Source organism: Sturnira hondurensis, unplaced genomic scaffold (genome assembly GCF_014824575.4).
Source record: "Sturnira hondurensis isolate 20B ecotype Veracruz unplaced genomic scaffold, ASM1482457v3 Scaffold0001221, whole genome shotgun sequence".
Classification (NCBI taxonomy): domain Eukaryota; kingdom Metazoa; phylum Chordata; class Mammalia; order Chiroptera; family Phyllostomidae; genus Sturnira; species Sturnira hondurensis.
The window spans coordinates 6,863,652-6,891,544 of NW_028073852.1; the positions used below are offsets into that span (position 1 = coordinate 6,863,652).

At 53.5% G+C, this 27,893-nt stretch overlaps 1 protein-coding gene across 1 annotated transcript; it reads right to left on the bottom strand.

Moving 5' to 3' along the window:
- Positions 1–3,480: 3,480 nt before the first annotated feature.
- DBF4B (DBF4B-CDC7 kinase regulatory subunit) lies at positions 3,481–27,885 on the bottom strand. Its single transcript, XM_037067494.1, has 14 exons — positions 27,711–27,885; positions 27,271–27,333; positions 21,226–21,383; positions 17,882–18,067; positions 17,222–17,272; positions 15,608–15,674; positions 14,456–14,529; positions 12,824–12,857; positions 11,335–11,380; positions 9,016–9,132; positions 7,587–7,603; positions 6,423–6,523; positions 6,190–6,314; positions 3,481–5,371 (listed from the first exon to the last, which is right to left on the bottom strand). The coding sequence occupies exons 1-14, from the start codon at positions 27,784–27,786 to the stop codon at positions 4,591–4,593; spliced, it is 1,896 nt and encodes a 631-aa protein (XP_036923389.1). The 5' UTR covers positions 27,787–27,885; the 3' UTR covers positions 3,481–4,590.
- Positions 27,886–27,893: the final 8 nt, after the last annotated feature.

Sequence of the window (27,893 nt, forward strand, 5' to 3'; positions counted from 1 at the left end):
CACTCTGGAAACTTCTTGGAAACCTCTAAGGGATAAGGGAGCTCTCAGGGATGAAGACCTACTATGTGACATTCCCTGGTAACCCACAATCACCCAGGAGGGAGAGATTGTGCTGCTCATTTTACAGGTGGGGAAACTGAGGCTCTGAGAGGCTGCTGTAGCTTCCCAAGGTCACACAGCCAGCTGGTCAGTGAGAGTCCCATACTCCAGGGTCCCACCCCTCTCTGGCTATCCCTATCCCCACCTCTGCCTTCTATCTTGGACCTAGAGGAGATCCCACCAATCCCACCCCTCCCCACACACACACCACCAGGGCGAGGGGGTGTGCCTGCTTCCAGGGCCAAGTCACTGAGCCCTGACCCCATGTGCCGCCCAGAAGGATAGGTGGGTTTGTCTTTTCACAATGGAGGGCCCTGGGCCTGGGGCCGTCTAGGCCCACTTCTCCCACCTGCCCAAGACCACTCAGCAAGCCCACTGTGGTCTGGGCTTCCAAGGCCGAGACCCATTCCTACCACGTCTGCAGCCCTGGTTCCTCAGGCTTCTTGTTGGGGAGAACTTCTTGGACGCCCCCCAGAGTGACTTTCCTCAGGTGGCATTCTGGGCCAGCTCCAGGGGAGGCCCAATCTAATGGCCCTTGGCCCCCAAGAGTTGCTCATTTTTCTGGGCTCCCCAGCTGTAAGCAGGTGCAGCTGGGCATCTTGGCCCTCTCCCGACCCCTCCCCACCCCCAGCCCCAGGCCCCCATCTTGTCTTCCATGTCACCCCTGCTACAAGCTGCATGAATCTCCCAAGCCAGAAGCCCGATTCCTTCACCCACCTTCCCTCCTGAGGCTGGGGTCTCTGGAGACAGCCTCTCCCTAAACCAGGGGTCCCTGGGGGAAACCCACCAAGCCCACTGTGATGGGGGGCTCCTTTGGCTCCTCCGCCCCATGGCTTGTTTCCCCCAAGAGGAGGCCTAAGAACTCTAAATAGAGGCTGGTGGCCCCTGTTTCTGTCACGATTTCACCTGCAGGGCCACTGCTGCTGAGGGAGCCATTAGGCTCTGGTCCCCAGTCCCCCCACCTCCCTGAGGAGCTCCGACCACCAGGAGGTCTGGGGCCCACCGCCCCTGCAGTTCTTCCTGCCTTTCAGTCAGTTCTTCCCCCGAGGGTCCTGCACGGGGTCCAGGCTGGGTGGGTGTGGAACTGAGATAACCGAGTTTCAGGGGTTTGCCTAAGGTCACAAACTGGCAGGGTCTGGATTTGAACTCAGGCCTCTCCGGCCTCTCCAGCCTAAAGGCTTATACTACAGGGTTCATGGAGAATATGGAACGTAAACATGAAGAGTGGGGCATTCTCATTCTTGGCTAGGGGCATTCCAGGCCAGGGACCGACAGCAAGACTCACGGTGGCCAGAGACAAGGGGGTCAGCCTGGCGGGAAGGGGCGCGGGTGGGGGTCACAGCACAGACTACCAGGGAGCTGGGTGGCTGTAAGGGGACGGCAGTCGGCAGGGAGCGTGACTGGGGGACCTGGGACTGGTCGGAGTGGCCGAGGGGGCGGGAGTTGGGAGAATGTGGGAGAGACACGATGGGGCAGGAGCCAGTCTCCGACCAGGAATGGGGTCCTGGGAGCCGGTTGGTGGCGACAGTGGGACAGGAAGGGCACAAGGGCTTCGTGGGAGGTCCTGACATCTTATTACTGGGAGGAGGAACCTTTGAAATGATCTCATCCAAGCTCCTCACTTAGGTAGGGAAACAGGCTCAGAGTGGTAAAGGGACTCGCCCGAAGTCCCAGTGTGGGTCCGGGTGCTGGCCAGATCGCCTGCCTTCCCAGCCAGCACAGGTGAAGATGAGGATCCAGGAGCAGGTCGTGGGTGGAGCTACCAATCCAGGTCAAACTTGAAGTGAAAGAGCCAGGGTCCAGAGGGGAGAACAAAGGGCCCAGACCCTCCTCCCAGGAAGCAGTGAGGGCGGAGGGCTCATTGGAGCCACAGGAGCAACCCCAGGCGGCCACCTCAGGCCCCAGCTGCACGAGTGAGCACACTTGGTAAGGAGAAGGGGGACCAGACTGAACTGGGGCCACTGGGAGCGGGAGCCAGGTTTTGAAAGGGTAGGAAAGGAGAAAAGGAACTTGACTTTGGAAACTAGCAGGTTAGCCAGGGACCTTGGGATGGACAACCCAGGCAGTTTCCACGATGGAAGTGGGCGTGGGGGAGGAGGTACAGATGAGGAGGCCATGGCTACAGACCAAGAGTAGCTGAGAACAGGAGGGAGCATTCCTCAAGCTCCCGGATCGATGTGAGCGCCTTCCAGGCTGCAGCTGTTGGGCAGAGCGAAAGCAAGGTGGCAGGTCTGAGATCAGCAGGAGGGCTGGCCAGACTGGCCAGGGTGGGCTGGTGAGCACAGTACAGCCTGACTGGGGGCGGAGGGGGAAGGACCCGCTTCCTTTGAGTCAGGTGAGGGAGAGACTGAGACCAGCATGAGGCGGTGCTTGCTGAGTCTGAGCTAAGGTCATTGGCTGAGAGTGAGGGAGTAAAAGGACAGTTCCCATGTCAAGGAGCCACCGAGGGGCCGAGTATGTCAAGTAGCACCCCTCTGTCCCGGGTCCCCTCTAAACTTGTATCCTAAAGGCTGGAATTGAGACCTGGCTGAGATATGATGTCCACGGTCAAAATCGTTGAGATGGGAGAGGAAGGCCACAAAGTTGGATGTGAGGTCCTGGGCAGATGCCCACCAGGATGTCAGAATCTGATGTTGCTTGGAGTTGGCGGCATGCAAGGGTATCGGGACAAAGTCTGAGACGGAGGTGGGGGGAACGCCTAATACAGAGCAGCAGTGTTGTGGGAAAAGCCCTGGGGGACAAGGCATCCCCATGTGTCACACCAGGGACCAGAAGGAAGCCATCGTCTGGGCACTGGAAAAGGAGACAGGGCCCTCAGCGGGGTCTGAGTAAGAGCAAAGGAGTCTCCTAGGTGGTGGGTGATGAGCATGTCCTCCACAGCGGCCAGCTCCGCTGCCAGCAGAGCCAGGCGAGGCCTGGGACTGGCCGGACGCAGCCCCAGCTGCCCTCAGCCCTCAGAGGCCAGGCCTCCAGGTGGGGTGCACTCACACAGGTTCTCTCACTTGCAGGTGGCTTCTGACCTGCTGGATGGCCATTCTGCCCAGGTCCTCTGGGCCCTCAGCATGGCCTCAGGTCACTGGGGGGCCGGGGAAGGCCCTGCCCTCTGCTTTCCAGTCCCATCTCTTTGCTATTTGTTATTAACAAATTTATTTACAGTTCCTGAAGCAAGATTAATTGTGAAGTTTAACAGGAATAGCATAAAAAGGCCAAACATGACCTCTGCGAGGGCTGTGCACACAGTTGCTCTATTTCCAAACTAACAACTCAGGTCCTCACCCGCAGCTAGGCCCCCCTCTCTGCCTCCAAAATGGGAACAGAATAGCACCAGGCTTCTGGTAGCTTCAACATTTAAAGAGACAAACACACTGAGGCAGAGAAGGGTGAGAACCACAGTACAAAATGTAATAATAAAAAAAAAGTGGCTAAGGAATCGATAGCAAACCCATCTCTGTCTCCAGATTAATGGCTTGGCTGAGAGAAATGGGGGGAGGTCCTCAGGGAGGGAGGGAGGGATGGGGGGAGTGAAGAGGGTGATGGAGGAGTTGGCTGGGGAGCTGCTGACCCTGGAACAGAGTCCCAGGTGGGTGGCCCAGACTGAGGCAGGAAAGAGCAGAGAGGGGTCTGTCCCCAGACGGGGACCTGGCCACATCTTGGGCTCAGGGGCAAGGTCAGTGCTATGGCCCCACTAAGTGCGGGGGGAGGGAGCTCTGTGAGTGCCGTCGCTGAGCCCCTCCTCTGCTTCATATGTTCCCGAGGATCTGTGTGCACAGCGTGGGGGGCTGGGGGAGGGGACACACAGGCTTTGCAGAAGGCAGGAGAGAGCCACATGCTTGTGTGAAAGGAGGCTGGGGTGGGGGTAGGGAACACTAACTAACCCTGGGCTCTGCAAAGAGGCAAGTGCCTGCAGAGGGACAGGAAGCCAGGCCAGGGTTCCCGCTGCTCCAGCTTCTCTGTAATCCCTTCCTATGCCAAGCTTGCCTCTGCCTCCTGGCAAGTAGGCAGCTGGCCATGGCTGGACAAGCCCATCGCAGATCCCTGCCCAGTCAGGAACTCGGCCAGAGGCAGGGAAGGAGAGGGCAGTCCCTAAGCCCACACTCCCTTGGTCTCACCTGAAGCCTGGGTGGGCGGGAGGACCAGGTCTGTCCAGCCCAGAGCTTGGCCATGGCCACAGCTGTTCACTTGGACTTCAAAGGCCGGGCCCCAGGCTCTTTCTGGCTCTGCTGGAGAGGCCCTGAGCCTCCTCCGTGTCTCTGTTCCGCCCTGGCTGGGTTTGCAGCACTCGAGGAGGTATAACTCTTACCTGCACACCTGGCCCTCCAGACAGAAGCTCTGGCCCCGAGAAGAGCTTCGTGCCCTGAGTGATGCACGAGAGCAGTTTGCTGCTGGTGCAGGAAGATGGGGAGGCAGGGGGCCAGGAGAGGCTGCTCCCCCACTGGTTGGCAGAGGGCTGGGGAGAGAGGTAGCCTAGCTCTTCACAGGCCCTCCTAGGGGCTACGTGTACGCAGCTGAGTGCAGGTGGGCTGCCAGCTGGCCTGCAGCTGCAGAGCAGCTGGGAGGCTGGTCAGTCTGCTGAGAGACAGGGCTAGGGGCTACACACTCAGAATCCTCAGAACCTGGGGAGTATCCTCCCCCAGGCCAGGGGGCCGGTGTGGCCCAGAGCTCAGCCGGCCCGTCTGTGTGCTGCCAGGGGAAGGGGTCTGGGAGGGAGAGGCTGGTCTGTGGGGGGCACCAGGGCAGGACAGAGGTCAGAGGGCTGGACTCCTGGCCTGGAAGGGGAAGGGAGAAGTGCTGTCTGCCATCGGCTGTCCAGATGCCATAGGGACGGAGGGCTCTTGGGACAGAGAATGAGGCCTGTGGCCAGGAGACCCCTGGCCGCTTCTTGGCATTGCCCCGGGGGAACTGAACCTTCCGCTTGTGGCCAACAAGCACTGGGTCTGGGCCAGAGGAGAGGTCCGCAAAACTGCAGCTGGTCGGAAGGCATTGGCAAGTGGGGCTCCTGGACACCGGTGTCCCTGGGGAGTCCACAGTGGTGTCAGCCAACCCCCCCAGGTCTCGGCCACTTGCTGCTGGTCCAGGCACCGCACCAGCACCCCCACAGTCAGCTGGTGCCTTCACTCCGCCCACCACCCCGTCCTGTCCGGGGCTGTCCAGGGTCTGGTGGTCGTCCTCCTCCCTCATCCTGGGAGGTGTTGCCCCACCACAGGCAGGCTGGCTGGGAGACAGCGTCTCAGGACACAGGAGGTCACGATCCGAAGCTGGGGAGCCTGGGTGCCTGTGGGGACAGAAATACCCTTTGGGCCACAGGGCTCAGCTGCAAAGCAGGCAGGAAGCTGGGACCCTGCTGGGCCAGGATGAGGGCGGGGTGGGCCTGGGGCCCCGTGAAACGCTTGCTCTTTGGGTCCAACCCTGTGGCAGGGGCCAGTGCCATCTGTGCCTCTCAGCCCTGCGGCCTGTGGTCAGGGCTGGCCAGGGGAACAGGTTAGAGGCTGTTCCATTTAATAACTTCACGGAGGAGGCTGTGCCCTTTGGCGGCCCCAGCCGGGCTTGGGAAGCAAGGCCAAGGGGAGACCAGCTGAGAGGTGAAGCCATAGCGCCTCGATGGAAGCTCAGAGCCCTGAATTCCACTGTCGCACCCACAACCCTTCTTTCCGGAGGTGACTTTAGAGGGGCAGAATGACCCGGGTCTCCGCTCACTTGGAAGGGACCCAGGAATCCCCCCTCCACACTGCTGGAAGGCCAGACAGGCAGCAATGACCAGACACGTGACCACGGAGTAAGTACACTGAGGAAGGCTCTGTCCCCCCGCACAACTGTGGCCACGCCCAAGTATCAGGGAGGGAGATGCGCCCCACTCTGGGTCCAGTTCCAATTCGCAGAGGCCACAAGTGGAGGCCTTTCCCATCCCCGCATCTCTAAAGCGAACGAAATAGAAGGTGACAGGAAAGAAAGGCCAGAAAATAGAAAAATGCCACTGCTTGGTTCGCGCTGGCCACCCTGGGTCCCTCCCGCCCGACCTAGACAGGGCAGCAGCGGAAGAGGGAGGGGTGGCCACACCCGCCGCCCTGGGCAGGGCTGTGCCCTGGGGCTCACCTGGGGAGGCTGGCCTGGAAGGGGCTCTCCACGAAGCTGTGGCTGAGCTGGGCGATGATGCAATCGACTTCTGCATACGGGTGGGCCTCTCGGGCAAAGCCCTGGTGCTGGGCGCTCTGGAGATGCTGCCCGGGGCGAGAGGAGACACAGGACGTTAGACAAGGCCGGCGCAGGGAGAGCCTGGGAGGGAAAGGCCCTCTCGGGCCATCGACCGCTCAGTGGGAGGGGCTCACCCCGGGGAGCTCCTCGAAGGCCTCGCGGCAGCACTCACAGTACCCCTTCCTCCTCCTGTGCGCCGAGCGCCGGCGGCGGCCTGCCTCCTGGCCCTGGGGCTCTCTGGAGAGAAAACAGGTGGGAGAAGGTGGTCACTGTCGGGCCCTCAGAGCAGAACTGCTGCTCCAGGGCCTGGAGCTCGGGCAGGGAGGGGACAGACCAAACAGCCACAGGCAGGTCCGACCAGGCACCACTTGTCCAAGGGCTGCAGGAGAGGCAAAGAGACGGGACGCCCCACGGGCACCCTGTCCCAGCTCCGTCCTTTCCTCACCCATCCGCCTCGAACCACAGGTGAGAACGCGTGGCGGTGGGTGGCAGCTGGACTCCTTTGAAGGGCAGTTGCAGCCCTGCGTTCCTACCCAAACCCACGTTCGTCGGACCTGCACGGCGGAAGGGAAAAGGCCTCAACAGCAGTGAGGGGACTGTGCCGGCCGCCCTGGACCTCCTCCACCTTACATATCCCCTCCCCCTCATGCTTGCTTGTCCCCTGCACAGCTGCCGTCACCAAGGACTTTCAAATCTCTATCTCAAACCTGACTTCTCATTTGAGTTCTAGTTCCAGACTTCAAACAGCCTGTAGGCCCTGGCTCCTGGGCTGTCCAAACAAACTCAAGGCACCCAACACAGTCTCCTTTGAGGACTAAGTAGGACACAAAATGCCCCTAAGACAGGAAAACTACACTCACACAGAGAGGACTCATTCCCCTCCTGCGTGACGGGCCCCTTACAAGCCCCCAAGAAAGTGATCGATAACTGAAGAGAAACAAAGAAACTCAAATGACCAAACAACACAGACGGAACCTCAATCGTGATGAGAAGGAATGAAGATTCTAATTACACTGAGAGAGGCTTTTTCATCTAGCGGGTCGGCCTAGGCCGGCAGGTCCCACAGCTCTCAGCAGGAGCCAGGGGGTGGGTCGGTGTTTGCTGGCGTGGCCTCTGTGAAAGCCATTAGGCTGCAAAATTAGAAATGCAGGCACCCTTTGACCCAGTATTTCCACTTCTAGGAATTCATTCGGCAAACATACTGGAGCAAGACTATTCGCCGCAGCCTTCCTCATAACAACAAAAGACTGAAAATAATCTCACATCCATCGATAAGAGACTGGGTGAACACAGGAAACCCCTGCGACGGGGTGCCCTGCAGACACGCAAGGGAGTAAGGACGCTCTTAGCTACTAATCGAAGATACAGTGAGTGGCACCAGCAGAACCCGGCCCCGCGGGTCTCACACCGCTCTGTGTGGGGAGAGGGGGCACAGGACGCGGAAACCCTCTGTGGAGGGAGGCCCGTGGCCTGGAGATTGGAGGGCGGGCGTGGGAGGCTTTAAACCCTCTGTGATGCTTGAAGTTTGAGCCAAGGTAATAATTTTTAAATTTAAAAAATCGAACATTTCCTACCACTTATTTTCCACGCACATGGAACCCTGGCCAACGTCCTCTCTATTCCCCTCACAGGCAGACACCGAAGCTTCGCTGCCTCGCCACCTCCCCTTCCTCCCCTTGGCCCCTCTATGGCCGCCCAAGGCCCAGCAGCACCACCTACAGCCAGAGCCTGCGCCCCTGGCTGGCTCTCCTTCTCCCCTTCCTCCCCTCTCCACCGATTGCCACGTCCCCTGCTGGTTTTGCTCCCATTTGCACTACTTCCCGATCCTGCCCCTCCTCCGTCTGCTGGGGGAATCTCGCTGGCTGAGTCTGCTCTGCCCTGTTCTCCAGGTCTATGAACTAACCATGTGGTCCAGGGCTTAGAAAGGGCCTGCAAAGGCATCTGGCCCATCAGCTGAGCCACGTTCCCCCTGCGCTTTGGTTAGCGAAGGTTCACATTTCACACGTCTGCAGAGTACAAACACCAATAAGCCCACAAGCCACTTCAGGCCACACAATGCCTAAATAACTAAGGTCCCCTGCCCCTTAGTTACTCCTTATATTTAGCCCAAAGGCCTCTAACAATGATGTGCACCAAGTCACCCGGGGAGCCTGGGAGGATGCAGCTTCTGGGGCTCCATCATCAGAGACTGTGATGCTGTATGTGTGATGTGGGGTCTGGGAACTGGCATTTAAAGAAATCCTCACCCAAGGATGTTTATTGGTTTCGAAGAGAGAGTAAGGTAGAAAGAGAAACACCGATAGGAGAGAAACATCAATGTGAGAGAGAAACTTTCATTGGCTGCCTCCTGTATGCACCCCAACAGGGGACTGAACCTGCAACCTTTTGGTGTGTGGATGAGACTCCAGCCGAGCCCCGCAGCCAGGGCCAGGAACTTGTGTTTTCAATGGGACCCCAGGGGGCTCCGATGAACGCAGTCTACAGATCCGAGTTTCAGAAACAAGACTACTTACTGTCCTCTGGACACAGGTCAAGTTCCTCAGTGCGAACGGAGAACACCAAATAAAACGGACGAACACTCCTTGTCTCTTCTCTGGGCTAAGTTCCCAGAACAGACCTCGCATACGGAGGTAACACATGGCCATTCCCAATCTGACCAGCAGGCCCCTGAGGGAAGGACTCCGGCCTGTGACCAGCCCTCGTTATTCAGGGACCAAAAAGACCCACCTGGTGCGGTGTGAGCTGCCCGGGGTCGTCAGGGCCTCAAAGGGACTTGCGTCTTTGGGTCCCAGAAAAGAAATTTCTGGAAAGGATTTAAACTGATGGTGGAAGGGACGAAACTTCCTGAAACACAGAAAACTTCCACTTTGACTATCGTGCGGAAGGAAAAGGATGAGGAAGGGGGGGCCAGCCCAACCCCCTCAAGTTCCGACCCCGATAGTGGACTCTCGCCCGCACACCTTCCAGGTTCTGACACAAAACTCCCACTAGCCCTACTAGGTAAAACTCATCCTTAAGCTCTCCCTGTCTATTCAAGCCTGTTTGCACTCACTGCTTCTCCTGAGCCCCGTAGCCACCCTGAGCTGAGACACGTGGAGTAAAGAAAGCCCAGAAGGTTCTGGAACTCACCCAAGGGCTCACGGCCAGTATGTGGCCAAGACCGGACCAGAAGCCCCGTCTCCCAACCCCTGATCTAGTTCTTCCTACTCTTCCATTTTGTTTCCTGACCCTGAAACCACCTTTGAGGACTCTAGGCTCGCAGAATCTGACTGGACGAGTGTTTAAACCAGAGCAGTGATTTCACCGCTCCGGGAAAAGCGACGCGTCTGCTCCGGGCTGCCCCTTTGCAGCCTCTGAAGCAGAGCATCTCGAACAGAGAAGCAGCGTGGCGAGGGCTCTGCAGTCAGACGGGGCTGGGCGTTTTTGGTGGTCTGCCCCAGCTTGCTCACGTGCGGCTCGGAGCCAGGTGTGACGGTGTGCGGACACTTGGCGCACCCTGCGATATAACTGGGGGCTTCCCCCCACGCCCCACGTGTTTGGTGCCACGGCCTGTGCCCTGAGGAGGGGGTGGGGGGTGCAGGCCACGGGTTTCTGGGTGGCTCAGCGAGAGCCCTGTGGCCTCAGGAATGAGTTAACAAATTTCTCAGATCCTTGAAGAGAAGGGGGTGCCCTCCGCAGCCCTGGTGCCCCATGTCTTTCTCTTCAGTGTTTCTTTGTTTATGTTTCAGAGGCTGGAATGTGGGGGGCAGCAAGGTTATCAGGCTTTGAAGGCACCTGTTTCAGAACAACACGCAAAAAGATCACCGGAAACCCCAGCTTCACTGGAATCTCTTCTGTTGCCTCTCACGCTAGGGACACACAAGTACGTGTACCCTGCACTGCTGACAGTGGCGTCACCTGTGCCTGCTGCGTGCAGGGAGAGCCCTGGAGGCACTGGCAGGCTCTCTCAGCCACCGTGTATGCACGTGTCATGCCTGCTTGTATTTAACTGGATGGAAAGAGGTTGTGATGGATGGACACATGCACCATCCCACCAGAACGGGAGGAGACAGCACCTCATCGCCACCCCTGTGCTCTTGACACTCACTTTTGGGCCACCAAAGCCAACTCTGTGAAGGCAACTCGGGGCCTCCTAGAGGACGGGCAGAATGGCGGGCTTGGGGCTGGGTCCTTTAGCTGCCCTGTGTGAGGGTGAGGGGCCCAGAAAACTCTGGTCCCTGGACTCTCTGATGGGTACACATGGGCCTTTTATCTTTTCAAAAACCTTTTGAGATACTTATAGACTCACGTGGCCTTTTGATCTGGTACTCACGGAAGAGTCAGTGGTAACCCAGGCGGCTAAGAGCTCGCCAGGTGATCATGGACGCGGCTGTCCTCATGCTCCAGATCGAAGGGGCCCTCGTGGTGCATGGGGCAGAGCGGAGAGGGTGCCAGGCAGGACGGTTACAGCCTCAGAACCTGGGTTCTAGCCTCGGCTAAGCTTCCTTAATGAAGTGGCAGGGGCAAGTTCCTAATTTCTCTGACCTCAGTTTCCCCACGAGGAGCAGGGTGGCCTCTTTCCCACCGAGGGCTGTCACGAGGACAAGTATCAGAAGAGGGTTCTGCCCGGCACAACAGAAGGGCTTCCTTGGACGCCAGGGAGCCCCGGCAGCACCCCAGCACTCTCACTGTAGCCAAGACCGCTGCGCTGGCTCCGCGCTGGGTCCAGCAGCGACTTGAGAGCAGGTGTCGGTGCACAACGCGGAGTGAGCGTGGAGAGAGAACCAGCCGGCACGGGACTTCACGGGCTCATCAGAGCAGAGTACTAACAGATGATTCACACCCGGGACCGTCACCCTCTGACTCATGGCCGAGGGGAGTGTGAGCCAGGCCACGCTGCCCTCTGGGCCCCCCCTCCCCATCTGTGCCAGGCTTCTCCACAACAGGGTGGCTTCTACGGAGACAAAGCTACGGGGCTGAGGGGCTCCACGACCCCATGTCAGCTTAGGACCTCTTTGCCGTGGGGGCCTGGTGGGGGCCAGAGGAGAGGGAGCAGGCCCCACTCACCGGCTCTCGTCTTCAATTTTGAGGAACGGTTCTTTCAGTCTGGCCACTGGAAAGGAAGTGTGCACTGTTAGCTCTCCATTTGCCCGGCACAGGGCCTGCGCGGCACGCAAAGGAAATGCTCGGAGCGGCGAGGCCCTGCCAAGGCCTAAGAGCCTCTCAGAGCCGGGACGTACTGCCTCTCCAGGTGCGCACTTGACAAAGGTAAGCCGCCCACTCCCATCTCTTCCAGCCTCTAAGCTGGGAGAAAGGGGGTTCCACCATCAGTGGGGAGAGGCTGCAAGGTGCCTGGGGTCCTGGGACAGCGGACCCTCCTCCACTCGGGTCCTGGAGGCTGTCCACTGATCGGCGGAAACCTAGCTGAGCGGGAGGAACCCAGCCCCTGCTGGGTTCTGCGGCAAACGCCTCCCCAGACCTTTACTCCTGTATCTCAGAATGCTGAGGGGCCTGGGTTTGTTTTGTTTTTAGGGTGAGGGGAGCAGAGAGGGGGAGAGAGAGAGAATGTTTAGAGATCTTAGCAGAAGGGTGGTAAAAAAACATCAAAGGTGAAATCTGGTGCCCCTCCCCCCCCAATAGGGCAAAGGGGTTCTGGGAGGACAAATTTGCAGTCAATTAATCAAGAGATTTGTCCCCTAGAGAGTGTTACTGGCACAGGGTACAGAATGGTTCTTAGGCCTTAAGAACCATTTCTACCTTCCCATGGTGACCAGAGGTCCTGCCAAAGGAGCTGCAGGTCTGGGCAGAAGTGACAGCCACCACGTCCAAAGAGGCTGGCATCTCACGGCTTCTAGACCCGTGCGAGGAAGCCACCAGAACCGGAGCGAGAAAAGCAGACTTTCTCCTTGCACAGAGACAGCTCCCATTAATTACTTTTTTGGGAGCGATCCCTTGTCTAATTAACTGAGACTGTTATTAAAATCAATCCCCCCACAGGTTTCCTTGAATTTTGAACGTGAGAGGTGCCAAGCGACTTTTCTTAGCTCCTGCTTGTGCGCGAGTAAATGCCACCTAAAGAGCATCTTTGGGAGAAACATCCTTGGGGGGGGGGAACCTCTCCTGCTGTCCAAGAGGAGCCGGGAGTGGGGGGGCTGTCAATCTGCCTGTTTGTCAGTTTCGGGGAGTCTGGCATTTCCCAAAGTGGTAGGCAGCTGTTCAACTGCCCACTCCAAACTGCTCCTGAATCAGAGGGAAGAGGATGCGGAACTTCAGTTGATGGCCAGGAACAGCCAGAGGACGCGGGAGCTGGTGGGACCACCTGGGGGCTCGGCTCGAAGGAGAAGCCCCAGCCCAGCAGCTCCAGACTCACACAGGGTCGCCCCTCTCCTGCCACTGTCCTCCCCAGAGCCCGGGCCCTGGAAACACGACGGGATAATACAACCTGGCCTTGCTTCCTGCCGCAGAAAAGCGAGCAGATGCTGCCACAGAGGGAGTCGCGGGGAAGCATTTAGGAGGGAGGGATGGCAATTAGATGAGGAACAGGTACCACACTGACCTCTCCGCGTTCTTGACTCAGCTGGACATGGTCCCTAAATGGGAAGGGAAAATAGGTTAAGGATTCGAGGGAGCCGGGGCGGGGCGGGGGGGTCGAGCAAGTGGGCGGGTGAGCTGCGTCGCTGTGAGTCTGCCCCACTTTGCTTCCCTTGTCGGCTGGGCCCTGAGCTAGAGCTGAGCGGAGCACAAAGGCTCCCTCCGCCTCCCCAGGGACACAGCGAGGGGTGAGCCGTGTGTGTCTCAAGCTGACTCTGTGGAGGGAGTGCAGGCGGAAGCAGTGGCCAGCGCTGCGGAGCCCTGTGGGGCGGGGGGGGAGGGTGGAAAGTGGCGCCGTGCCGCCTGTGATGTGAGGCGCACGCACCACCTGCTCGGATGGGGCACAGATGGGTGGGGGCAGCTCACAGGCCTGACACAGAGCGGGTGCTCACCAAACGGCAGCTTGTCAGTACAAGGCTGTCAGGGCACAAGGTCATTTCAGGTCAGGTTGCAGGACAAGGGTGAAGGCAGCGCCTTTTGCTTCCCTGTGCCCTACCTCATGTACCCTGACTGTTGGTCAAAACCAACATGTAGGCCAAGGTCAAACAAAGCTGGTGTTAAAAACTAGATGGAAAGAATGAAGACATCCACGGAGGTGGGGGACGGGGCAAAGAGGAAGGAGCAGTGAATCCATGACTCCCAGATCCACGCTCCAGGGCAGAGACCCCCCAAAAGATGCCCTCTACACCCCTGGGCACATAGGGCATTGTACCCAGAACTCACTCCAAAAAACTCCCAAGTATCCAAAGAAGAGATTATGAAGTGAACAGAGTCAAGTAACGATTCTGCGCATTTGCACAAAAGGGGGAATTTTCCACCTGTCTGCTGAAAGCGTGTGGAGTCCTGGAAGGCTGCCTGAGGAAGCGTTCACTCTGCTCATCTCAGGGAGGGGGCTTGGTGGCTGGGGAACAGACTGGAGGGGAGGGACTTCCACTGTGCCCCTTTTCTAATTGTGACAATGCAAACCTATTTAGCAGCAGCAGCAGCAGCAAAACCCCAAAGAGCCCTAGACCATAGGGTGCAGGGCGAGGGCGCTGAGGCCAAGCACGTGGTCAGGTGGTTTGCTGCCGCCCTGGGTCCCACTCCTGTGTGGACCCGCAGGGCTGGGTCCTTCCTCGGACTCGGGCCGCGTGAAAGCACTTCGGCTTTAAATCAGCACAGGCTGTCTCGAGGGGACCCACGTGGTTCTAACTCCAGCAACGGAAGGGAAAGCCAAACCAGAATTTGGATACAGCAGCTATTTCAAACTGTATCCCCCACCGCAGGCCCCACCCCTGCTATCTGCCGGGCCAAGAGACGTCCCCAGGAAGGCAGCCTGGCCAGCAGGCCACCGGCACTTATGTTTTATCTGGGCCAGGACTGTCCCCGGCCTGGGTGGCAGTGCATGCCTCCGTCTACCATGGAGACTGGCAGGTGGCACCGAGAGGGGAGGGCAGGCCACGCACGCCAGGGACGAGCTCACTGAGGCTGTGCTCCTCCTACTTGTTCCAGGACAGCCGGGAACAGGAGGCTTGGGTGGCGCATAGATTTACTAATGTTGCCAGACTTCATAGTCTGCAAACCGCCTATTTCCCTTCGGTTCGGCGGGACGACCTACCTCGGGCTGCTCTGGCCCTCGTTTCTCCAGACGCAAAGCATCTGAAGAGAGCTGCTGCACGTGCGTCATCATTTCTGTGGAGAAACCAGAGGGCTGTGGCACGGAGTCTCACCAGGCACGGCACGGCGGATCGCACCAACCTTGCCTGCCACCTTCTGGCTATGCGTCACCTCTGCACCTGGTGATAATCGAATAAATGGCAGGGCCCTCTACCCCTGGAAAAGGACCGAGCTGGCTGCCTGCTCTTTTGCGGCAATGAATACGACTCTTGAACACAAAGTGGCTTTGGCTCCCAGAGGGCTTTCAGGTACTTCTGAAAAGCTGCTTCTGTGGGGGAGACCAAACCGCCCGGGCTACTCAGATGCCCCCCTTAGTGCGGAAGCCCCAGTGGGGGGCGTATATGCTGTGGCTCCTCCAATGCGTAGGAAACTGGATCGCGTCAGAAATAGCCCACTTTCTGGGGACAATGGAACGCCCGCCTGCCAGACGAGGGCCTCCCCACGCACAGTCCTCTGCCCCCCAGCAGACCCCAGGCGGGATCTGGACCCGCCACCGCCAGGATCAGAGAAAGCTCCACTCGAGGTGGAGCTGGGTATGGGGACCATTCCCTGCCGGCCTATCCAGGGCAGCTATTCCAGTGCAAATTTATCACAACCTGCAGAAAGGGTGGCGATCACGTGAGGCAACCCTACAGAAAAGAAATGACGTGAAGTTTAGTTGGGCCAAACTAGGTTGGAATGTGGGTCAGGCTCCTCACTGCTGGTGAGACTGGACAATTCACTTAGTCATCTAAGTGAATGGCACCGCAGGCAGGGACTGTGGCGGGGGTTACACGAGGTAGTTCCTAGCACAGAGTAAATGCCCGGTAAGTGGTCATGGATACGAGGGGTGTTTCGTAACTTATAAAATGAGATCATCACGTACGCCCGAGGAGCGGGGCTGCGTGGGTTAGACAGGACAGCGCCTCCCGGCACACGCTCTGCTGCCGACTGCTGTCTGCACCCCCTCCCACCTTGGGGGTCTACACCGGCAACTGTGTGTGCCTGCTGCCTCCAGCCAGCTCACCCACTACGACCTCTCTAAAAGGGCACCTTCCCGGTCAGGCACCAGCTCTCCCCCCACTCCCACGGCGGCCCCGGGCAGGAACGGTACCGTCCACTCGCAGGATCCTCACTCCCCAGGAGCGGGCGTTGGTCAGGACGCTGCTGCTGCCGCTCCCCTGGAAGGAAGAAGCAGAGCCAGGCGGCAGCATGAGACGCCACAAGGCCTGGACACCCAGCAGACAGGCTGTCCTGGCTTCGGGGAGCTCTGCGTCACTCGCACGGAGGGCTGTCGTGGGGAGGGTCTACCCCGACCCTCGGGGAGACCCTGTGCTCCACGTGGGCTGGCCACATCTGGAGGGGACGGACTGCCGGTCTACCTATACCCTCAGTCCTGGCCACCTTGTGACCAGGAAGGAACACCTGCTTGTAAGAGAGCTGCTTGTAGGAGGGCCTCCGTGAGGAAGGCTCTCAGCACATTATGTGTAATAAACCAGAGTGACGGTCACCATCACCTGGCAGGAGGCTATGTTGCCACAGACTGCTCCCACCCAGCTGGCATCCTCCTCCCTCATCGCAGTCAATGCACCTGTCTTGATGCCATTTTTTAGATTTTGTTTATTTACATTTTAGAGAGGGGAAGGGAGGGAGAAAAAGAGGGAGAGAAACATCAATGTGTGGTTGCTCTCATGTGCCCCCATCTGGGGACCTGGCCAGCAACCTAGGCACGTGCCCTGACTGGGAATCGAACCAGCGACCCTTGGGTTTGCAGGCCCGCACGCAATCCACTGAGCTACACCAGCCAGGGCTTGGTGCCACTTCAGTGGCTCCTCTCATGAGATCACCTCAGTTCCTCCTCCTGCCACTGAACCTGAATGGTTCCGGATTCTCACAAAAGGGATGAACAGTTACTTGTAAAAGGCTCACTAAGTCTGGCCGTGGGCAGAACAGATGTGTCCCACGCCTCCCTCCAAGATTCTCTGGGCAGGGCTCTGGGGAGGAAACCTCAAGGAGTCAAATCCTCACCTATCACTGACACCCTGGGTGACTCTGGACATTGACTTAACTTCTGAAGCCCACTTCCTCATCCGTAAGAAGGAAATGACAATACACCTCACAAGCTGTGTTTTATGTTAGTACAGCTGAGCCTGAATGACACGGGGATTAGGGGTGCCAACCCCTGCAGAGTTGAAAATCCAGATACAACCTTTGGGTCCCCCCAAATTAGTGGGTCCTTGGTACCCACGAGGGAGCTTCTCAACGACCTCCCACGGACATCGGAATCCGTAGACGCTCAAGTCCCCTGTATAAGATGGCATAGATCAGCCCTGGCTGGTGTGGCTCAGTGGACTGAGTGCTGGCCTGCAGACTGAAATGTTGCCGGCTTGATTCCTGGTCAGGGCACATGCCCGTGTTGTGGGCCAGGTCCCTGGTGGGGGATGTGTGAGAAGCAGCCGATGGCTGTTTCTCTCCCATATTGATGTTTCTCGTCTTATCCTCCCTCCTTTTCCCTCTCTCCAAAAATAAATAAATAAAACCTAAAAAAAAAGATGGCATAGATCAGTGAATATAGCCGGCTCTCCACATCCACGGGTTCCCAACCGTGAGTCAAAAACAGTGCAAGTTATTTATTGGAAAAAAGTGCACGTTTAAGTGCGCCTGCACAGCTCCACGCGGTGTATGGGGTCACTTGCACTCCCGAAGACCCTCAGCACCCGCAGCTCACCTGGTTTCTGATGGCCTTCTGCAGCAGCTCCTGGCCCCGGCTCATCGGCACCTGCCGGGAAGGGAGGGGCAGGGAGTGAGGCATGCCTGAGGACCACCTGTGCATGAACAGGAATTCACAGAGGGGTGGGCCAGGATGGCGTCATGTCTCGGAAAGCAGGGAGACATGACAGCCCAGGAGTGGCTGAAACGTGAGCCTACAGAGCGTTTCAGAGGTCAAGGTAAAGCCACACCCAAGTTCAGGTCACCCCCAGATAGCTGCGGCCTGGGCCCTAGTGGAGAAGGGCATTCCGCATTCACCAGAGGTCAAAGGGTTACAGGTGTCCTAAGACCTCCCTTTGTGGGTCTCTGCACTGTCCAGCAGACAGGTCTAGGCCAATGTCAACGAGCCCTCTCTGGTCTACAGAGGACCCTCCGACTGCTTTAGAACCTCTGACTCTGCAGTCCCGTGTGAGGGGACAAAGCGTCATAAAAGAAACTGCACGGGGAAAGCCTGCTGTGAGATGTTTAAACCCAGAGCTGGGAAAAAATACTTCCAGCCCCTGAATTCCAGTGAGAATTAAACCAGATGAAACTAAAACCAGAGCTGCCTCATTGGGCTTGTGGAGGGTCACTTCCTCTGTGCGGAGAAGACACCCTTCCCACGCCACGAGATTCGTACCGAGTCTGCGGGTTTCTGCGCAGGCCTGGCGTGGCTGGCTGGCCGGCTGGCCCTGGACGGCACTTCCACTCGGGCCTCACCGGGGCTGGAGCAGCCTCTGCGGCTTGTCCCGCAGCTTTCTGCCTTGGCCTCCCGGCGGCTGGACACGATGTAACTTACTTCTTTGCTCAGAAAACCCTCAATGACCTGAAACCAGACCACAGAGGTGGCTGAGCACCAAAAGGCAGATGAAGAATCATCAATACCAAGAGGCTGGAGAAGGAAACCTCAGCTGCCAGAAGTTCCAGAATCGATGTCTTTAAATAGACCAAGTGCAGTTCTGCACTGGGCCCCCGAGTAGACCTCACCCTGAAATACAATAGGGTTTATATATATAAACGCAGGTTTTTGTCTCCAGGACTGACTGCTGCTCCGACCCAGCAGGAGGTCACAGGCTTTGAGTTACTTGACCAGCCTGAGTTTGCCCGGAGCAGGAGCACAATGAAGGGACCGGAGAGGGCGAGACGTCAGCTTAGCTAAGCCGTGATCTTTCTGGGAAGATACACGGAGACATCCAGACCCTGTATCTGTGACCCTGGCTACACTATTAAGAGGCGCCTAACATATGAAAACAAAAAGGGGCTTGGCGACGACTCAGCTGCAGAGCCATCTGCTCACCTGCCTGAAGTCCCTCGTGGGCACTGAGAGGGTCTGGCTCACCTCCGTGTCCCACGAGCCCAGCACAGTGCCCCAGGCACGGGGCGGCACTTAACTCACGTTTGTGGGAAGAAGAAAAGCTGGAAACAAGCGGTAGTGAGCTGGCAAACGTTTAATGACGGACTCTCTGGGGGGGGGGGGAATCCCTGCTGTGTGGCATCTCTCTGCTGATGCCTGTGAGGTGAATACTCCCATTACGGCTGACTTTAAGCCACCAGCATGACCAGCAGGTCACTGAACGTGGACTTGGAAAGAGATGCTAATAATTGGCTCCTGTAAACTAGTCCCAGCCAGCTTGAGCACACTACCGGAAATAAGGATGCACAATGTCTCTGATGTGTAACTGGGTGAGGAACCTGGCACTTAGGTCTATATCCCCAAAGCGGTTAAAACCAGGGACTTGAACAGACACCTGTGCACCGACACTCACCACAGCATCATTCACCACAGCATCATTCACCACAGCATCATTCACCACAGCCAAAACGTGGAAGCCACCCGAGTGTCCACCAACAGAAAACCAGATAAGCAAAACGTGGTATATCTGTATAATGGAATACAATTCGGCCAGAAAAAGAAATGAAGTTTTACTATGTGCTGGGACATGGACGAACCTTAAAAACACACTCAGTGAAACAGGCTGCAGGCCAAAGGACAACGACAGTGATCCCACTGCTCTGCAGTGTCCAGAATCGGCAAACTCACAGAGACAGAGGGACTGGAGGGCAGGGAAGTGGGCCGTTACCGCTTAACGGTGATGGAGCTTCTGTTTGGGGGGACAAAAGTTTTGGAAACAAAAATGTGTTAATGGTTGCTCCACAGTGTGAATGGAATTAATGCCAGTGACCTGTCCACTTAACGATGGTTCAAATGGCATAGTTTATGTCACATACACTTTACCACAATGTAAAAGAAATCTTTAAAATTATGGCTTAAAGGAGCACCTCTGTCTACCTTCTGTAATATGGCAAAAGTGAAAGCTAGAGCCCGTGGGAGCGGAGTGGGGATTAGCCCATATAGATCTGGGAGATGGTCTCACGGCTGCACGTCCCGCCCATCCCAGCACACCCACTCATCTGCAGTGTGACTTTGCTGTTCCTTCTATTACGAGGTGGAGACCTATTCTTCCATCCCCTTGAACAGAGTTCCTTTTGTGCAGCAGAATGGTGAAAATAATGTGTGTAGTCCTAGAGCCTAGGCCCTAAGAGGCCTCGCGGCTTCTCCTCTCACCTCTGGGAAGCCGCCCTGAGACCACTGTGCACGTTGCTGGTCCAGCTTACCAGGTATACCCGTGACAGTGCTCACGCAGACGCTGTGCGTTAAGGAGCTTCGCACAGAATGTATGAGATTCCCCCAGAGGCGGCCAGCACCAACCGCCAGACGTGTGAGTGAGGTCAGCTTGGTCCTCCCAGCCCAGATGAACCTCCAGCAAAATGCAGCTCTGAGGGAACCCCCCTGAGCCAATTCAGAGAATAATGAGAAACAGCTTGACTGAAGTCCAAATTCTTTGGTGGATTTTTATACAGCAAAAGCTAGCTGACAGAAAAAACGAAAGTTCCAGTGCATTTTTGGGCCAGTTTGGGTGTACAGCTGCCATTCAGCCTGTCCCCACCGCTAAGTGCCTGTACCCTGAGCCGCCTGACGGGGCCTCCCTGTGACCCACCTCTTCTGGGCTAAGTACTAGCATCCTATTTCCTAACCACAAGAGATGCCTGTGCCAACCCTTACTACAAGTGCCGTATGACATACACCACTTTAAAAATATTTTAAAGGACTCAAACATGGCAAATGCTTTACCCAAAGTGACTGACTGGCATGGGTCTGAGTTGCTTTTTTGGGGGTGATGAAAATATTCTAAAGTTGACTGTGTAATCACACTTGGACAGGTCTGGGAATATACTAAAAATCATTGAATTGTTCATTTTATTTTAAAGTTTTATTTATTTTAGAGACAGAGAAGGAGAGAGAGAGAGAGAGAAACATCAATCTGTTGTTCCACCCATAGACGCATTCATTGGTTGACTCTTGTATGTGCCCTGACGGGGATTGAACCTGCAACCATGGCGTATCAGGATGACTCTCTAACCAACAGGGCTACCCAGCTAGCGCCGAATTGTTCATTTTAAACGTGTGAATTGTATGTTAGGCAAATTGTATCTCAACAAAGTTGTGGAAGAAAACAGCCCTGTGAACCAATGGGTCCCTGGTTCGATTCCCAGTCACGGCACATGCTTGGGTTGTGGGCCAGGTCCCCAGTAGGGGGTGTGCAAGAGGCATCCACACATTGATGTTTCTCTCTCTTTCTCCCCCCTTTCCCCTCTCTCTAAAAATAAGTAAAATATTTTAAAAAAAGAAAAGAAAAAGAAGAGAGAAGAGTCTAGACAAAAATAAATACATTAAAATGATGGTTGTCACTTGTAGCAGTTCCATGTTCTCTAAAATTTCTAGAATAAACAGATATTATTTTTCTAATTAGGAGAAAAAATTAACTGTGTTTTAAAATATGGTTCACACTGGAAATTGCTGTGGAAAAAGGCAGCGATGCCACTGAAGACACCGGAGGACACGGGTACAATCCCTGTCCGGCTCCTGCCGTACAACCTGCGAAGGTGTGGGTGGGTGACACAGGGGAGAGGCGGGTCACATACCCCGCCCAGCTGCTGGATGGCCCCTGTCAAAAACTGCAGGTTCTTGCCAGCAGGCAGATCCAAGTAAAAGGACTTTCCAGAAAAGGGCTTCCACCTCCCAGCATCTAGTGAGCTCTTCCGGCATTTTCCTAGACAACTGGATGCGCTTAGCCGAGCCCCTAGAAAACAACAACAAAGAGGAATGAAGTGAGAAGTCTGCGGGAAGAGAGAGTCCTGTAAGTCAAGTTGCCTCTACCGATGGCCTCTGTGTGGTATGCCCTGGGTAGGCTGCGGGCGTACAAATGAGAATTCGAGACCAGTATTCCTGCCTTGGGGTGGTTTTCCTCTTCTCTCCAACCCCCAGTCTCTAGACTCAATGGAGGGGCATAAGTTAGGGCCTAAGCATTTGTGTCTTCCTTCCAGAAGCACATACAGTATCAATCAGAGCAGCTACGAGTCTCAAGGGAATATTAGCTTATAAGAAAATATGATGCAATTGAAGAAAGCAAGATGCTTTCTCTCATATAGGTTATTTATCTGTCATAAGTAAGGGATGGGACAGAAAAAATAATTTTAAAGTATAACACGTATCTTCAAAAAGGCAAGGAAGTATACTGGAAACCTAAAAACTGGAGTAGTAAGTCAAGAAAAGAAGGGAGAACTCTTGCATGAATTGAGAGAAAAGATAAATGAGAAAACAGTCCATCCGACTGAGGAGGCATTATTGTGCATCTTAGCCCGGGCTCTGGTAAGGAAGCTCTTCCTGAGAACTCGGAACCACGGGCCTCCCGGGAGTCTGGGATTCATGCTCACACTACTTATGTGGTCTAAGTGCTCACTACCACGGCCACAGAACAGAAATTAATGTAAAAAGTAATCCCAGCTAGTCGCACTTGGCATACCTCAGAGAATCAAAAGCAAAATGACTCTAGAGATAGATAGATAGCCCAGACCACGTTTCCCAGAATTTCCTCAGATAAAGCATCATTAAATATTAGCTCACACTCCAACACCATAAAATATACGGAGGAAATGAACCACCATGGGTAAGAGTGGGTGGAAATAAAAGACAGCAAATTTAGATCTCTGAGAACCCCAAAAAGAATGACTATCCCTGGCTGGTGTAGCTCAGTGGATTTGCTGGCTGCGAATCAAAGGGTTGTAGGTTTGATTCCCGGTCAGGGCACATGCCTGGGTTGTAAGTCAGGTCCCCAGTGGGGGCCACGTGAAAGGCAACCACACATTGATGTTTCTCTACCTCTCTTTCTCCCTCCCTTCCCCCCGTCTCTAAAAATAAATAAATAAAATCTTAAAAAGAAAAAAACAATTTAACTTAAAAAAAAAAAGACCAGATAGAGACTCCAAATATTGAAATTAGTAAATACTTCAATACTATTAAAATATTTTATTTAAAATGCAAGAAATGCCAACTTAGAAGTTTAAGCTTGACTAAGGAATTATTCAAGATTGAGGGTCAAATACATTTTTTTAAATATATTTTATTGATTATACCATTACAGTTGTTCTATTCCCCCCCTTCATTCCCCTCCACCCGAACACCCCCTCCCCCACCGTTCTCCCCCCCTTAGTTTATAACCACGTGTCTCAAGTTCTTTAGATTCTATATTTCCCCCACTATTCTCGCCCTCCCCCCTATCTATTTTCTACCTACCCTCTATGCTATTTTCTGTGCCTTCTCCCCCCTTCTCCTCCTCCCACCCCCCTGTTGCTAACCCTCCATGTGTTCTTCATTTCTATGGTTCCACTCCTGCTCTAGCTGTCCTCTTGGTTTGCTTTTGTTTTAGGTGTGGTTGTTAATAACTGTGTGTTTGCTGTCCTTTCACTGTTCATATTTTTCATCTTCTTTTTCTTATATAAGTCCCTTTAGCATTTCATATAATAAGGGCTTGGTGATGATGAACTCCTTGAACTTGACCTTATCTGAGAAGCACTTTATCTGTCCTTCCATTCTAAATGAAAGTTTTGCTGGATAAAGCAATCTTGGCTGTAGGTCTTTGGATTTCATGACTTGGAATACTTCTTTCCAGCCCCTTCTTGCCTGTAAGGTCTCTTTTGAGAAATCCGCTGACAGTCTGATGGGTACTCCTTTGTAGGTGACTGTCCCCTTATCCCTTGCTGCTTCTAGGATTCTCTCCTTCATTTTAGTCTTGGCTAATGTAATTATGATGTGCCTTGGTGTGTTCCTTCTTGGGTCCAACTTGTTTGGGACTCTCTGAGCTTCCTGGATTTCCTGGAAGTCTATTTCCTTTGCCAGACTGGGGAAGTTCTCCTTTATTATTTGTTCAAATAAGTGTTCCACTCGTGGCTGTTTCTTTCCCCCTTCTGGTACCCCTATAATCCGGATGTTGGAACGTTTAAAGATGTCCTGGAGGTTCCTAAGCCTCTCCTCATTGTTTTGAATTCTCATTCCTTCATTCCTTTCTGGCCGGATGTTTCATTCTTCCTTCTGGTCCATTCCATTGATTTGAGTCCCAGTTTCCTTTCCATCGCTATTGGTTTCCTGGACATCTCCCTTCATTTCAATTAGTTTAGCCTTCATATGGTTCTCTAATTTGTGGCTGTAGTCTACCAATTCTGTGAGCATCCTGATAAATAGTGTCTTAAATTGGGCTTCTGAGAGGCTGGCAATTTCCCGGTCGCTTAGGGTTATTGGCTCTGGGACTTTGAGTTCCTCTTGCGCCATCTTTTGGGCTGGTCGTGCCTGTTAAGTAGCAGGATCGGAGCCCTAGGTTTTCACCGGAGCAGGGCAACTTAGTCACTGGGTTGTGATGTTGTATGTGGGGGTGGGGTCAAAGAGGGACAATGGCTTCCCTCCGCCGCCTGCTGCCGCGACCCCCACGGGCACCGCAGCCACCACGGTCACCAGGCCCATGCATTTCGTTCCACTGCACTCGAGTGTGTCACCGCTGTCGGCCCTCCACCACTGGGTTCGTCCCCTGGGGCCTGCGTGGTCCCTCTCACTGTGTGTGAATGTGCGACCTTGGTCAGTCTGCCCCGCACCCCGACTGGCTTTGTGCTGCCCAAGCACCTAGCGCCTAGGTCGGGGGATCTGTCCTGCCCGACCCAGCTCCGTTGCTGGTTCCGCCTCTCTTACCGTCCCCGTTGAACAGTTCGTAGCTGTTGGACTTCCGTAGAATTCCGTGTTCTGGTCTTTGGGTGTGTTCTAGTTCTCCAAAACTTTTGTTGTAGTCAAACTTGGTTGTGGGAGAAGGCACAGTGTTTCCACCTATGCATCCATCTTGGCGGAAGTCCCAAATACATTTTTTAAGCAAACAATACCCCAGACAATTTATCACCAACCAATTACTACTAAAGGACTTCAAAGAGGTGTACATTGGGAAGAAAGAAACTTAACCCAGAGGAAGGACTGAAATGCTAAACAAACTGGTAAAAAATGTGCATAAATATAAATAATCAGCCTTGGCTGCTGTGGTTCAGTGGATGGAGTGCCGGCCTGTTAATCAAAGGGTTGCTGGTTCGATTCCCAGTCCGGGCACATGCCTGGGTAGCAGGCCAGGTCCCCAGTAGGGGGCATGTGAGAGACAACCACACACTGGTGTTTCTTCCCCTCTCTCCTTCCCTTCCCCTCTCTGTAAAAATTAAATAAATAAAATCTAAAAAAATAAAAATAAACAAGGGGTAGGGACAATTATTAAAAATATATATATATATATAAATAGTCACTGACTATAAAACAATAATAATGATGACTAATTTGGAAGCAAAAAATGATAGGAAATAATATATTTTGAAATAATATTTTTAACGTATTGTTAAAGTATATTATTAGAAGTTGTGTCTGTTTTTATTTTCTTGGGTTTTGTTTTTAATGTGACTGGTAGAAAATTTAAAATTACTGACATGGCTCATATTTGTGACTCATTTTTATTAGCACTAATCAAAAGAATCGTAAGATCAAATACATTATATTCAGAGTATACAAAATGTTAATATATTACCATTAAAATGTAATTAAATTAAATGTAAATTTTTTAAGGGAAGTATGGGGATATAGGGAAAGGTCTTCATTTATTTTAAATATTTTATTTATTTTTAGAGAGAGGGGAAAGGAAGGAGAAAGAGTGGGAGAGAAAAATCAGTGTGTGGTTGCCTCTCATGTGTCCCCTACTGGGGACCCAGCCTGCAACCCAGGCATGTGCCCCGAATGGGAACCGAACCAGAGAGTTCAGTTTCCACCAACCGAACCAAACAACCCTTTACTTCACAGGCCCATGCTCAATCCACTGAGCTACACCAGCCAGGGCTAAATGTAAAATTTTTAATTGTGGAAATAGTTTTCCTTGGTTTTGAAGACTTGTTCCATCTTCTTTGAACCTCCAGTGTGCTGTGCGAAGTCTGACGTTTCTAGCCTCTTCCCCCTGACACACCGCTCATATAACAATGTGAGCACTAATATTGTTAATATTTTGTTAATAATATTGTTGCTAGAGAGCAATCATGCCCGAGGTGGGCAGGGTGGTCCCGACAGAGCAGTCGGCCCTGCGGTGTTTGTGGCCGGGGGGAGGCTAGAAACGTGTACAACGTCAGACTTCGCACAGCACACTGGAAGTTCAAGGAAGATGGAACAAGTCTTCAAAACCAAGGAAAACTATTTCCACAATTAAAATTTTTCCATTTAATTTAATTACATTTTAATGATATATTAACATTTTGTATACTCTGAATATAATGTATTTGATCTTACGATTCTTTCGATTAGTGCTAATAAAAATGAGTCACAAATATGAGCCATGTCAGTAATTTTAAATTTTCTACTAGTCACATTAAAAAGAAAAAACAAAACGCAAGAAACTAAAAAAAGACACAACTACTTCTAATAATATATTTTATTTAACAATACTTTAAGAAATATTATTTCAAAATATAATCTATACAAAAAGTACTATTGATGCCCTGGCTGGCGTAGCTCAGTGGATTGAGCAGGGGCCTGTGAACCAGAGGATCGCGGTTTGATTCCCAGTCAGGGTACATGCCTGGGTCGCAGGCCAGTTCCCAGCAGAGGACTCATGAGAGGCAACCATACATTGATATTTCTTTCCCTTTCTCCTTCCCTTTCCCTCTAAAGATAAATAAATAAATAATCTAAAAAATTTTTAAAAAGTACTAATGAAACAGTTTCCATTTCCTTTCATATTAAGTTTTAGAATCAGTGTGTATTTCACACGTACAGCCCATCTTATTTTGGACAGGCCACATCGCCAGTGTTCCGTATCCTTAGATCACTGAGGTCAATGGGAAGACAAAATACGTGAAAATCTTCATTATAACACCTTAATTCATGGTTTTGCTAAAGTGAAGGAAACGAAATTTTAAAAAGCAAAGCATCTGCTTTTTGTGTGAAGGAACTACTGTTATTTTTCAGTGTGTTAAGAGAAAAACACTTTGACTCAAGAATCTTTGTACATGAGTGAAATAAAGATATTCTCAGGCATAAAGCCTCAGAAAGTTTGTCACATAAAGCTCCCTTTTGAAAGCACTCTTGGAGAAAGTTCTCCAGAAAAAAAGAGCGATACATCCAGAAGAAAGCATCAAGACATGGGCAAGAAGAGTGAATAACTTAGCAAAGTGTTCTACTGTCTAAAAGGCAACAACCAATTACCATGTCTGTAGCATTTCAGGACTAAAACTGGAAGATACTAGAAGACAGGGGAGGGTGGTGCTGAGGGAAGTGACTAGGTGCCAAAACACTAATATAATTGGGTGGGGGGGCGTCTATCCATAAACTTAATAATTTATAATAAAAATAACCATGAGCATAAGGTTAATATGGTTACACAGCTCTGACTTCCCATCTGTCTGCCAATCCAGTTTGTAATATCAGACTGAAAGCTCTTGTTTGACCTCTATCGTGAATTCCTAAATGATCCATGACATCCATCAACATGCGCCATATTCACACACAAAACCATTAATAATTAGAAAACTCCAACCGGGCTAACGTTTCTCGGCGTTTCATCCCAAGAGGCTGTGGGGCAGGAGTAGCAACTTGGACCTCCCATCCCTGGTTTTTGACCGGCCACCTACCAAGGTCCGGAGCCCGGAGACTACTCTCAGCCATTGAACTCTCCAGCTCAGGGCAATCGTCGCCTGCAAAAGGACAAAAGAGCTGAATCACCTTCATTGGCCTCCGACGTTCCGCCACCCTCTCCCCCTCGCCTCCCAAATCCTGCACAATCCCCAACGCGGCTACCAAGTACAGCAAGACTCAACTCCATCCTTAGCCGTACCCCATCTCGACTTCCGCGCCACCTTCCAGGCAATTGTCCTCTTAGTCCCTTCATCCCCTTCAGATCTCTGTCCACTCGACTCCTGTGACTCCTCTTGGCCCCTCTACCGTCTCCAGCTTCGGCATCTATTCGCTCCCGGATACCTGTGTCCACTTCCCGACCCTGTTATCCTCCTCTCCAACTTTTAGACCTCTCTGCTTTCCTTCTCACTCCTTCTCCCTTTCCCAACATCCGTACCCTTTTTCCTGCTCCCCCAAATACCTAGGCTCTTTCTTGGTCTCCGTACTCCTTCCTCAAGGCCGCCGTATTGCATCCTTGGACTCCATGAGCTCTTTCGGAATCCCGAGCCCCGGCAGCAGCTCTGTAACTAGAGTATCACTTTCTAAACGCTCTCCGCCGCGGCTTCGGTTTAAATTTCCT

What these genes read in the sequence shown, in the direction of transcription:
- DBF4B (XM_037067494.1), bottom strand. Translation starts at nt 27,786, where the DNA reads ATGCAATACGGCGGCCTTGAGGAAGGAGTACGGAGACCAAGAAAGAGC. An exon ending in CCTTCGAGGAGCTCCCCGGG is followed by an intron (nt 6,315 to 6,422) that starts GTGAGCCCCTCC and finishes CGCCCCGGGCAG; the next exon opens with CATCTCCAGAGCGCCCAGCA. An exon ending in TTCCAGGCCAGCCTCCCCAG is followed by an intron (nt 5,372 to 6,189) that starts GTGAGCCCCAGG and finishes CTGTCCCCACAG; the next exon opens with GCACCCAGGCTCCCCAGCTT.